The following is a 12911-nucleotide window of genomic DNA, read 5'->3' as shown; positions in this document are numbered from 1 at the left end:
GTCAAGTTTGTGTTCTACCAAGACTCCTAGATCCTTTTCACATGTATTCGCTGAATCGGACCAAAGCCCCATCTGGTGCAGAATCCTGTTCTCACAGTGGCCAACCAGAAGCCCGTGGGGAACCAGCAAGCAGGATTCGAGCGCAAGAGCACCCTCCCCTGCTGTGGCTTCCACCAACTGGTATTCAGAAGCATGGCTGCCTCCAACTGTGACGGCAGAGCAGAGCTCTCATGGCTAGTAGCCATCAATAGCCCTCTGCTCCATGAATTTGCCTGATCCTCTTTTAAAACCATCCAGGCTGGTCCCTCCCGCGGAAACGAGTTCCATAGTTTTAACTATGCACTGCATGAAGACGTACTAAATTAGGGTTGCCATGTGTCCTCTTTTTCCAGGACACATCCTCTTCTTCAGGGGTAAAAGTTCTGTCTGGGTGGATTTTCTAAATTTGCCAAAATGTCTCTGGCTATACTTTCTGGATGAGACATAGCCATAAGCGGTGGCCGAAGACTTGCTTTCCTCTTCTCTTGCCCCCTTCAGCAATAGATCACAGCTTCCATAGCCTATATATAGTACGGGTATTTAAAATGAGAGTCCCTTTTTTGCTCTTCAAAATATGGCAACCCTATTCGCCCTGAACACCCCAAGGCACAAAAGGAAAAAGGGATTGGGAGGGAGGAGGAAAAGAGAAAACCCAGGCACTCTTTTTTAGTTGCTGATTTCTCGCAATGACCAGCTGGAATTGAAAGATTTCGGGGAGGGGAGCCAAAAACCGCAGGTATTGCACAGTGGAATGGATGGAGAGGCCCTGCAGCCCCTGCTTTCCCCCCTCCCTTTAGCCTTGACAGACCGACTGCTGAAGAGTCTGATGGAGCTGGTCTTTCAGGAGGGGATACCAGTGATTGAACCTGGCCCATGAAGAACATACGCTCCACTATCGAGTTATTTTGATCCCCCACCCGCCATCTCCATGCTCAGTGGGGCAATAACATTGCAGAACTCTTTGGTCTTCCCCTGGCTAGCCAAAGGCGGAGAAGTAACAGTAATAAGAAAGATAAAACGGCCGCTTCAGCTTACACATTATATATTCTAGTTGAAGAATGAGTTAGCTGCTCAGGCAAGCCTGGACTCATCTTTTGCCAGCTACAGATGAAAACAGATGCTCATCTGAAAAGGTGGGGACAGACTACAACCAGTACATCACTGCAGTGCTTAAGCGTTGGGCACTGTGCCAAATTCAAGGTTCTGGTATTATTAATTTACAAGGCCCTTAACAACTCGGGGGCAGGGATACCTTAAGGCAGCTCCCAATTCTTCACATCCCTGCCCAATCAGTTTTGTAGAGTTTTGTAGAGGGGTGGTCTTTGTTCGTGGACCCCCTATGGCTCAGAAACATGGCTTGCTTCCTCCTGGAGCCATGCATTCCATATAGCGGGCCCAATTCTGAGATCAGACAGGCCTCTCCCCCTGTTGAACTTCAGGTGCACAACAAAGACCTTTCTATTCCAGCAGGCATTTAAGTAAGTTGTATGAGAACAAGCACGAAGGAGGTTCCCAGCCCGCTCATAGGTCCTTATAATATCAGTGGAAACAGTTGGTCTTGGCGAGTATTAACTGCCTCCAATTTTAATCTGAAGATTGCCACTTGTCCAGTTTTAATTTTGTTTGAATTAATTGTGGGATGTATCTTAATTGATTGATTGCTTGTATTATGAATATCGTCTTCTTTATATGATGTTAGCCGGTCTGAGCTCAGCTTTGGCTGGGGAGGGCAGGATGCAATTATTATTATTATTATTATTATTATTATTATTATTATTATTATTATGCCTATTTATGGAACCTTAAGCTTCCCCCCCCCACACACACATCACAATCCTTTATAATAATAAAAATTTCAATACTTGGTACAGATATGACATCTGATATAATAAATTCCCACAACTGAGACAGAATGTGCAGTGTAAAATAAAGCAGGTATAAGTTATTTTGTTATCAAACCAGTGACCAGAAATGCTAAGAACTGCATCTGACCACAAGGGTCTTTTGCAAAATCAGAGGCAGTAATTTACCATTTTGTGTGTTAAAATATAAACAATGAAGTAACGGAGAAAGATGTCCACATTTTATCTCCTCTAGCCTCTCTACTGCACTCTGTCGCTTTCTCCTCCACAGCTAATCACCGAATTCTACTCCCATCGAGTAAAATGTATGCAGCATCGCCTTTGTGAAGCAACTTCCATGCATGAAGCTACAAGTAAGTGCTTAGATCTGATGTCTTTTAGCCCGTGAGTTTTGTTCTAGATGCTGTATCATTTTGGACCGACGGGTTCTTTTATTGACTGTGATGAAAAACTGCCTTGTGACCTCTACGGTTAAAAAACGGTCTATAAATATTGGGAACAAATAAATGCACACACCTACGTCCAGGGAAAAAAAAATGACTCTGCAAATAATTAAGACATACCTAGCGCAGGAGAGCCTGGCTCACCCACTCCGGATGAATCGCTGTAGGAGCTGGGTGTCTGTTCCAGGAGCCTTTTCCGAATGCTGCCTTCAGATCCCTTGCCATGCACGCGGCGCTTCTTATTTTTCACCAGGATCCGGCCCAACAACTCCTGGGGACTTGGCAAAGCAACGCCAGGCTGAAGCTGCAGGGGGTGGGGTGGGGGGAAATGGGAGATGTTAAGATGTTAGCAAGAGCAGGAGATCTTCATAGACTAGGAGACAAGATGGGTGCTGATGCCCTCAAGAGATAAATCTATTCACAGAAGGGAAGGAGGCGTAGCTCAGTAGCAGAGCTGTTTTGCATGCAAAAGCCCACAGGTTCACTACCTGGCAGCTCCAAATAAGATCTTGGTCTGAAATCCTGGAGCGGTGTTGCTTGTGAGTGTGGACAACAGTGAACTAGTTCAGGGCGGCCCAACTTTTCTTACCATGTGGGCTGCAAGAGTACTTCAACACGGAACCAACTGGCCGCACAATGCCTTGTCGAGTGGGGGGGGTGAGGCCAAAATTTGACACCCCGGCCCTCACACTGCCTTCCCAAGGTCAGGTAAACAAGGTGCTGGGCTTTGGGAAGAAGGTGTGAGGCTCTGGCCGGGGCCTGACGCTCTCCCACCTCCTTCCCAAAACTGGGAAAGCACTCATTAGACTTTGGGAAGGAGGCAGGAGGACTCTAAGACCCTGTGAGAGCCTCACACCTCCTTCCCAAAGCCCAGTGTCTCTGAGTGCTGCATACAGACCTTGGGACTACCCTGAAATAGATAAACCAAGAGGATGCCCATTACTTGATTTGTTTCTCCAGGCCGAACTCTAATTCACTGAAGCTGTCAACTGAGCATGTGCAATGGCTGCCTGAGCCGTACACACCTCAGCTTCACCACAACCTCCGTTTTCAAATCAGACAAAGGCTGGTTTGAGGCAAAGCACACCAAGCAGAAGCTGCACAGTACCTGTGGATTGTGGTTAACATCAGGCATACTCGGTTTCAGAAACCAGCAGTGCGAGCGAACTGGAGCCGGAGTAAGTGGTCATCTGTACACAACCTAAGTAAGGACCGCAGCCGCTCCCAACCAACCCGCCCACATGTCATTCCCCTGGGTGATCTCGCTTCCAGAACATACCGGATATTTATCCAAAGGATCAATAAGGAGAGCGTCCCCAAATATGCTGCGGCAATACTCGGCCATCTTCGCCTGCTGCTTTGCCCTGGGGAAGGAAAGCAAGAAACACAGAGGAAAGGTTATCAGTCACGCAGGCCTCTCTGATCGTGCAGCGCTGTAAGGAGGGGAGGGGCGAGGATGACAGTCTCAGACAAGCCATTGCGGCACCACAACTACTCACGAGTCAACGTGGTTCTCAAATGAGAGGATAACAGGGAAAGGTGAAGTCTTGAAGGCACTTTCAGCAATGGCCTCTATGACTTCCTGTAACAGAGTGAGGCAGGGAAAAGGGTTAAGGCAGGAGTGGGGGATGTTTTCCAGCCTGAGGGCCACATTCCCTTCTGGGCAACCTTCTGGGGGCCACATGCCAGTGGTGGGAGGGGCCTGAGGCAAAAGTGGGCAGAGCAACCTTTGCAAATTTTACTTTTCCACAGTAGGCTGGTGTCAACGCACACACAAGCCCCTCTAGCCTGCGTTCTGAAAAAGTGAGATGCGAAGCAAGGCCAGTGAAGGATGTGGCCTGAGGAGAGGGGGTGTGGTATGTGGAGAGTACTGAGCGCCTGGGGGGGGCATATTAAGCCCCCAGGCCTGAAGTTCCCCACCACTAGGTTAAGAGGTCAAGAGCACTTATTTGATTACAGTGGTAGAGTTTGGGGTGGGTGGGGGGGAGGTTGCTACAATGGACAATAAACTTAAGAGAAAGTTCCCCATCAATGTGCTGACGTTTCAGGAGGATTCTGCTCCCACACCCAGGCCTGGAACAAAAGGCTGAACACAGGGATGGGGAGCCTCGCAGCCTCTAAACACGTTGATGGACTGCAACTCCCATCATTCCTCACCATTGGGTCATGCTGGCTGCAGCTGATGGGAGCTGGAGTCCCACAGCAGCAGGTGGGAGAGCCACAGTTTCTGCTTTCATGACTAAAATGGTATCAAGCAGGGCCTGGACCTCTGAGTTCTCACCCTTGTTGGATAACTGGAGCTCCCGTGATCAGAGGCAGTTCAGATCTCCACCTGACTATGCCAACCTCGGTCTCACTGGTTGCAAATAAGCCTTTTAAGGTGATATTCCAAGCTTACCTCAGGAACAGGTGTGGGGAACTGTTGGCCCTCCAGATGTTGCTGAACTACAACCCCCATCAGGCCCAGCATGCATGATCGGTGGCCCAAGAAACATGCTCCATCTTCCTTTTAAAGGAAGGGGCGCAACAGGCCAAGAAGACCCACACTGATCACGTGCTGAAAAACTGGAAATGGCAAACACGGGTAGGGGGGGTGGGCGACCCCTCTGTTGGCTTTGGGGACCCTTGCAAATGGCCAACCGTGCCGGGTGCCAGTTACCTTGAAAGGGATTTCGGTTGTCATGGTGAACCCGTGTGTGATGAAGGGCTCCTCGTCTTGGGGCCGCCCCTTCCAGCAGTCCAGCTCAATGCAACGGCAGCCGCTCAGCAACACCTGCCGGTACATCTCCACTGAGGAATTGCCTGTCAGCTGCCCAGCTTTTTTGAAGGGAGAAGGAGAAGATGATGGGAAAATGTTAGATGCCTGGGGAGAGGAGAGACAACCAAGCAATGATACCAGACCTCAAAGCCTTAGAAGAGGCAAAATAAAACGGGAAATAAAGAAGGCCAGTAACTCTGAGCACAGAGGAAGGCACTTGATTTCCAACAGGGATGCATTTTCTGCACAGCCGGTCTCTCACAAAACAATTTCACCTCAGGATATAATGAGGAAGAAGAATTGCTCAGCCACAAAACAAGGGCAATCATCTTCCTCAACCCCTATTTTCCTACACCTCCCAGAGTTCCCTGGGACTGACTGTGAGACGACTCTGAGAACTGTAGCACTGGGGGGAGAACAGAGGGTCTCCTGACAACTCTTGGCTCCCTTAACAAACTACAGCTCCCAGAAGACTTTGGGGGTACGAAAGTCCAGGGCACGTGTCTCTGTTCGGTGCACATACCTGTGAGGTAGGTATTGTGTGAAGAGTTAATAAAGTAGCTGCTTAACGGCTGGGTCATGTCGTCACTTAAATCCAGCTTTTCGGGGGGCACAATGGTGTTCTCTTCTCCCCCCAGGTAGCGGCCAAACCCTTCCATTGACATCTGGTCTACGGAAGGACAGACGGGGAAAGAAAAGCAGCTTTATAGAAGTAGGCAAGAAAAGAGGCACGCTGAAATAAGTGGGGGCAGGACTGTGTTTATCTGTGCCCCACTTTTATTTATTTCATACATCTATACACACACACATGACTAGGGGTTGCTCCCCCTGCTCACTGCTCTTGCCAAGCTCCCCTACCCACCAAGCCCTTTGCCAACCCTCCTTTCCCCACACCTAACCAAACCGCCCCCTCTTTGCACCTCATTCACCCCTTTGCCTGACCCCCAAGTCCACCCCCACTCCCCTCAGTTTGCTGCAGCCCCTTTTAAAGGAGCGGGGAGGCTCTTCACAGAACAGTTTGCCAAACCGCTCTAATAATAACAACAACAATAATGTTCTTATCTGTACCCCACCCATCTGACTGGGTCGCCCCAGCCACTCTGGGCGGCTTCCAACATATACAGAAACACAACAGAACATAAAACATTCAGCACCTTCTCCCTTCTCTTAAACAGCTCGCCTGGGCTGTCTGCCACCCACACTGCTTGCTCGCTCGCCTGCCGTTATACTGGAATTTATTTCTTACCATTATTATTTATTATCTTTATATACCGCCCTTCATCTCAGAGCGGTTCATGAGATAAAAACACAGGATAAAAGCACAAAATAGTTTAAATGAAAACTAAACGAAAGAATAACAACCCACCACCACCACCAAACCCCACAAACACATTTAAAAGGCTGTAGAATATTAATCAGCCAAAGGCACGGTTGAAGAGGAACGTTTAGTCTGGTGCCTAAAGGTATATAATGAGGGCTCCAGCTGAACCCCCCTGGGGAGAGCATTCCAGAAATGGGGAGCCACTGCAGGAAAGGCCTGTTCTCATGCTGCCACCCTCCGGACCTCTTGTAGAGGAGGCACACGAGGAAGGGCCTCAGAGGAGGACCTCAGGGTCCAGGTCAGTTTATATGGGGAGAGATTGTAACTTGAGGTATGAGGTCTTTGGCTGCTGCAAACCATAGCATGCAACAGTCACATTTTTCATGTATATAAGTAGGTATATACACTCTATACATACCTATATACATGAAAAATGTGACTGTTGCATGCTATGGTTTGCAGCAGCCATGCCAAAGACCTCATACCTCAAGTTACAACCTCTCCCCATATAAACTGACCTGGACCCTGAGGTCCTCTATAGGGACCCAGGTGGCGCTGTGGGTTAAACCACAGAGTCCAGGGCTTGCTGATCAGAAGGTCGGCGGTTCGAATCCCTGCGACGGGGTGAGCTCCTCTTGCTCGGTCCCAGCTCCTGCCAACCTAGCAGTTCGAAAGCATGTCAGAGTGCAAGTAGATAAATAGGGACCGCTCCGGCGGGAAGGTAAACGGCGTTTCCGTGCGCTGCTCTGGTTTGCCAGAAGCAGCTTAGTCATGCTGGCCACATGACTCAGAAGCTGTCTGCAGACAAACGGCGGCTCCCTCGGCCTATAGAGCGAGATGAGCGCCGCAACCCCAGAGTCGGACATGACTGGACCTGATGGTCAGGGGCCCCTTTACCTTTTTATATACACTCTATAATACACACACACACACACACACACACACACACACACACACACACAGACATAAACACCCACCCATACACACAATATGTATACACCCCCCACACTTTATATCTATTTACACAAACACACACCCACAGACAAATGAAACTAAAATACAGTAACAACCCTACAATACAGTACAAAACAATAACTCCCGCCCCGTCCAAAAAACAAAAAAATTGAGCAGCACGTTTTAAAAACATCTGCCACCGCCTCCACCCGCTCTGTAATTCTCCATCATCATCTCCACCACCACCTGCAGCTCCCAGCCCAAATTCTGGAGAGGGCGGGGGGGGGGCTCACCACGCTGCTGGAACTGTTGGTTGGGCTCATACTTGTTGATTAGCTGGCGCACCTGCTCCCGAGTCAGTGGCGGGTAGAGGATCTCGTTGAGACGGGGGTCTCTTTGCTTCTGGTTGATAAAGTCCATCAGCTGGTCCAGGCTGAGGTAAGGCTTCCCCTTGGCTCCACTGTTTGCAAGGGAACAGGCAGAGAGAAGGCAGAACAATGGTTCCAAAATTTGCAACTGATAAAGGAGGCACCCCCGCCCCTTAGAATTAACAGAACAGAACAATTCGTATTTGCCCAAGCCAATTCACGTAGTCACCTGAGACACTTCAAAAACGCAAGCCAAACCGTTCGTGCAGAAAACGGGAAGTTTGCTTGTTACTGGAATAAAACGTTCGGACAGGACAACATCAGGTCGGGAATTCTGGCCACACTGAAAGGGCACATAGAACTACCAACCCAGAACCACCTAGAGCAGTGTTCTTCAACCTTGGGTCCGCTGTTGGACTACAACTCCCATCACCCATAGCTATCTCAGCCAATGGTCAGAGGCGATAGGATTTGCAGCCCCAAACCATCTGGGAACCCAAGATTGAAGGAAAGTGGTCTAGAGGAGAAATGGGGATTTGTTGTCCAAAAACATCTCAAGGGCCACAGCTCCCATCAGTCACAACCAGCAAAACCAACAGCCATGAAAGATGGGCATTGTAGTAGCCCTACATGAGCAGGGGCTCATGTCTCCCCCTCGCCCCAATATAGGGCACCTCCGGACTGGTACTGTTTTGTGAGTGTATTCTGCAGCATGTCATTGATGCAACAACAGCATGTTTGTGGTGGATTTATACTGGACTGTCCGCACGTCATTCCCTTTTATTAGATGTTCTGCAATGCTTCCCATCTGGAACGACACTCTTGCATTATAGCGCAACGAAAGCAGGGTGAAACCTCCCCCCAGAATGTTTGCAGAGTGTATAAAGCTACAGGATCTCAGCAGGAAGTTAAGGGATTGGAAACGAAGCAGTGTGTCTGCCCTGAAACGGTACAAACAGGCACAAACAGTACTGAAAGTGGGATTGCATATAACCACTCCGATCCTATCATCACAAATTATCATCGATGCACAACGGAAAGGACGCTTGGAGAGGCCCCACAGAACACTAACATGAACATTGCTTATTCAGGATGGCATCTTGTTTAATCAGGATTATATTGGTTTTTGTGTAACTGTTTTTGCTAACATTTGCATAATCTGTTATCAAACAGAGGAAATACAAAGACACGCTGTACTCTTTTCCACAGTAATCCTCAAAACAAGAGACCAAGTCAGTTTCCTCGCTTCAGATATCCTGTCCTTCCACACCACCGTCCCCCCCAGCTCTCCTTTTACTCACATTTCCAGCAAGATCTTGTCTATGTCTGGCCGAAGGCAAAGCTTGTTCAGGAAGCGTTCAAAGATCTCCAGGGTGAACTCTTCAGGTTTGATAGATTCGCTCTAGGGAGCCGGAGAGGAATAAATAAATAAAAGAAAGACAGTGTACCCCAGAGAAAACACTAGTACAGTTCTGGGGAGGCCGGGTGAGGGTCAGGGAGGAGGAGGAGGAAGAAGAGAAGGAAGAAATCAGAGATAAGAATAGAGTCAGGGAGTTAGGCTGGCTTTATGGCAGCAAGACCAAGATCCAGGAGGGAGGGATGAGGATGAATGCTGGGAAAAGGAGGAGAAGGTGAGCAGCAGGCAGGTCATCAATACATTTTTTTTAAAAAAACACATACCCTGTTAAAATTAAGACCGCAGGACTCCAGGGCCGTCTCCACCCGCTTTTTGTCAGCTGAGAACATTTTCAGGATGCTACAAAAGGAGGGAAATGGGAAGCTCTTTATCAGACTTGCCGAGCTAACGAAGGTGGAAGCAACAAGCCAGGCATGTCGGAAGGAGACCAGCAAAACAGAAATAGGGCAAAAAAGGGAGAAGAGCGTACGCTATACAAAAGGAAGGGCTGTAAGAGCTGACAGTAAGAGCTGTTCGGCAGTGGAATTTTCTACTAAGGAGTGTGGTGGAGTCTCCTTCTTTGGAGGTCTTTAAGCAGAGGCTTGACAGGCATATGTCAAGAATGCTTTGATGGTGTTTCCTGCTTGGCAGGGGGTTGGACTGGATGGCCCTTGTGGTCTCTTCCAACTCTATGATTCTATGATTCTAAGGGTAGCCAAGGCAGTGCCTTCCAGATGTTGTTGGACTACATGTCCCATCATCCCCAACCGCTGGCCTGCTGGCTGGAGCTGTTGGGGCTTGGAGTCCAACCATTTGTGGAGTGTACCATGTTGACTATCCTGGAGCTAAGCTTTTTTTAAAGAGAGAGAGAGAGAGAGAGAGAGAGAGAGAGAGAGAGAGAGAGGCAAAAGGCATCCTGACTGCGGTATTCAAACAGATACTGTACAGGTCAATGGCCACCTGGGGCCAAAGGGCAGGGGGAAGGAAATTAAGCTTCAATGGAGCTGATGGGCGTGGGGTGGATAATTTCCTTATCAGGTTGTGGCCTCCTGGTGTGCACTCTCCACTTTCCCTCTGTGTATTCCGCAGATGAGCACATGCAAAGAGCGAAAGCAGCTGTTATTCACAAGGAAGCGGGCACCCACTAGAGAGTCAGGCAGCTGCTACAAGGAGCCATCTGGAGTGCCAACCCCTCAGCAGGTCTCCAAAAGTAAACCCTGCCCAACCACACATCCCTGGGCACTGTTTCAAACTGGTAAATCTTCAGGAGGGGAAGCTGCCCTTGCAATTAGGGATGTAAGAAATCACAATTTTCAGTTTCATCCTGCATTTGCTGGACGTTTCCGTTCTGCTGCAGTTCGCTTCCTCTACAAGCTACGTTATTTGTCTTGCTGACAGCTATGGCAAAATTATGCACTTTACATTATTAATTATGTGATTATGTAATTACATAATAAATTAAATTATTGTTGTCATTTTAGTATTCCACCTTATTCGTTGCAACACAAAGGAAACAAAATGCAAATCGGGGGGACGGGGATGGCGAGAACGTAATCAATTACGTATCATTGACAGACTGAAAGCAGAAATGGCGAATACGGATCATAATCGCCAATTTGATTTCCATTCCAGACATGGGACACGTAAGAGGACACCTGCAACTTCTGCTCCCATTTCCATTGGAATTCTCTGACATCGCTGTTTGCAAATGCCCACTTGGAGTTGAAGGGTGGGCTATAAATAGAAATAATCTCTCTTTAGAGATGGAGTGACACCTTTCTCTGAGCAACGGACCCTGGAAGCCGAACATTCATCAGGGGCACCACACAGAACGTGGGCCTCAGGACGGAAGAGGGAGGTGGGGATAAAGCAAGCACAGCCGTTTTGTGGGTGAAAATGTACCCTTACTTTTTGACAGGGATCCTTGCATCCTGATTGACCTGGATCTTGAGCCGAGTGTACCTGTGAGGTTATAACTGAGAGTCAGCTGTATGACACAAATTTGCCTTCCCTCCTACTAACCTATGCAAGGCAGCATGGACAGGGCTGGCCAGCTCAGTCGAGAGAGCAAAGGATAATTGTGTCCCTCCCACAACTGCGATAAGTTATTTTAATTCCTTATGACTGTCCCCTTTCAAGCAACGGAGCCCCACCAGCCCTTACAGCAGGCGTGGAAGATATTTGGCCCTCCAGATGTTATCAAAATACAACCCCCATCCGCCCCAGCAAGCATGGTCAACGGCCAGGGATGATGAGATATAGTGTTGTTGTTTAATCATTGAGTCGTGTCCGACTCTTCATGACCCCATGGACCAGAGCACGCCAGGCACTCCTGTCTTCCACTGCCTCCTGCAGCTTGGTCAAACTCATTTTAGTGGCTTCAAGTACAATGCCCAACCATCTCATCCTCTGTCGTCCCCTTCTCCTAGTGCCCTCAAGCTTTCCCAACATCAGGGTCTTTCCCAGGGAGTCTTCTCTTCTCATGAGGTGGCCAAAGTATTGGAGCCTCAGCTTCAGGATCTGTCCTTCCAGTAAGCACTCAGGGCTGATTTCCTTCAGAATGGATAGGTTTGATCTTCTTGCAGTCCATGGGACTCTCAAGAGTCTCCTCCAGCACCATAATTCAAAAGTTAAGCACTATCTGGAGGGCTGAAGGTTCACAACACATATCTTACAGGAAAATAGGTAGAACATCCTATACTTTGGCCTGAGCCAACAAGAAGCCAGCAAAACAAACCACAAAGACCAACCACACCAGAGGACACAAATCCAGAAGGACAGGGGAAGCTGCCTCATACCAAGTCAAATCACTGGTCCATCTAAGCTCAGTATTGTCCACACTGCCTGGCAGCTGCTCTCTGGGGTTTCAGACAGGGGTCTCTCCCAGGGCTACCTGGAGGGGATGATACTAGGGATTGAACCCACAACCTTCTGCACACAAGGCAGACACTCTGTCACTGAGCTGTGGCCTTTCCCAGGAGTCTCTACCCTGTTTAAAACGGTAGAAAGTCGACTCACGCTTTTTGCAGGAAGGTGTTCCGGGAGGCGTTCTGAGCCAGGATGTTTGTGGATAGTTTGAACAGCTCCTCAGTCCACAACTAGATAGGAGAGGAGAGGCAGAGGAAGAACAGGGTGAGGCCAGCCGCTCTCATCTGCCCTTCCCCATCCCATTGGCACCCTCGGGCCTAACACTCCAGCCCATACCCTCGAGATCGGATCATTAAGCAGGGCAGCCATACAACACATGCTGTCCAAGTTTGGCATGGTTAAAAAGAAGAAAAAAAGCTGTATCATTTGGAGCTTTTGAAGTTACAGAAGAAGGGTTGTATTTATATTTATTAGCAGCATTTTGGCACCCAAGTGCTTCTAAGCTACTTACACAATAAAAAGAAAACAATGACAACATTAAAATAAGATAAAAGCAGCTATAAACAAAAACTACAATACTCAACCAGCAATATATTTAAAAGGAACAAGTCCTACCCGCCCCACTTAAAAGAAGAGCACAGGATAGGTCACGAACATAATTATCCTGCCAATTAGAAACCATTAAGCCTGAGTAAATAAGAATGCTTTTTGCCTGGTGCCTAAAAACAGGCAGTGATGGCACCAGGTGTGCCTCCCTGGAGAGAGCATTCCACAAAGAGGGAGCCACCCTTGAAAAGACCCTGACTTTTGTCTCCCATGCCTCTGTTGGAGGGGACGCAGTCTGAACTGATACTCAGAGTCCCTTCAAACTACGATTCTATAAAAAAGTTTATAAAGAAACA

The 12911-nt window shown here is 48.4% G+C and overlaps 1 protein-coding gene across 2 annotated transcripts in view; it reads right to left on the bottom strand.

Annotated features, from left to right (window-relative positions):
• The window catches only part of PLCB3 (phospholipase C beta 3), a 72996-nt gene that overhangs the window by 33099 nt on the left and 26986 nt on the right, over window positions 1-12911 (bottom strand). For both annotated transcript variants that reach the window (XM_035097796.3, XM_035097797.3), the window contains exons 5-14: window positions 12160-12239; window positions 11050-11103; window positions 9426-9501; window positions 9047-9147; window positions 7671-7837; window positions 5626-5772; window positions 5004-5161; window positions 3844-3926; window positions 3624-3708; window positions 2465-2648 (exon numbers count right to left, since the gene is read on the bottom strand). In XM_035097796.3, the coding sequence (XP_034953687.2) occupies window positions 2465-2648; window positions 3624-3708; window positions 3844-3926; window positions 5004-5161; window positions 5626-5772; window positions 7671-7837; window positions 9047-9147; window positions 9426-9501; window positions 11050-11103; window positions 12160-12239 (1135 nt within the window). The remainder of the gene's footprint in view (window positions 1-2464; window positions 2649-3623; window positions 3709-3843; window positions 3927-5003; window positions 5162-5625; window positions 5773-7670; window positions 7838-9046; window positions 9148-9425; window positions 9502-11049; window positions 11104-12159; window positions 12240-12911) is intronic.

The sequence above is a fragment of the Zootoca vivipara genome, chromosome 16 (genome assembly GCF_965207765.1).
Source record: "Zootoca vivipara chromosome 16, rZooViv2.hap1.1, whole genome shotgun sequence".
Taxonomy (NCBI): domain Eukaryota; kingdom Metazoa; phylum Chordata; class Lepidosauria; order Squamata; family Lacertidae; genus Zootoca; species Zootoca vivipara.
This window is presented reverse-complemented; position numbering and strand designations above follow the sequence as displayed.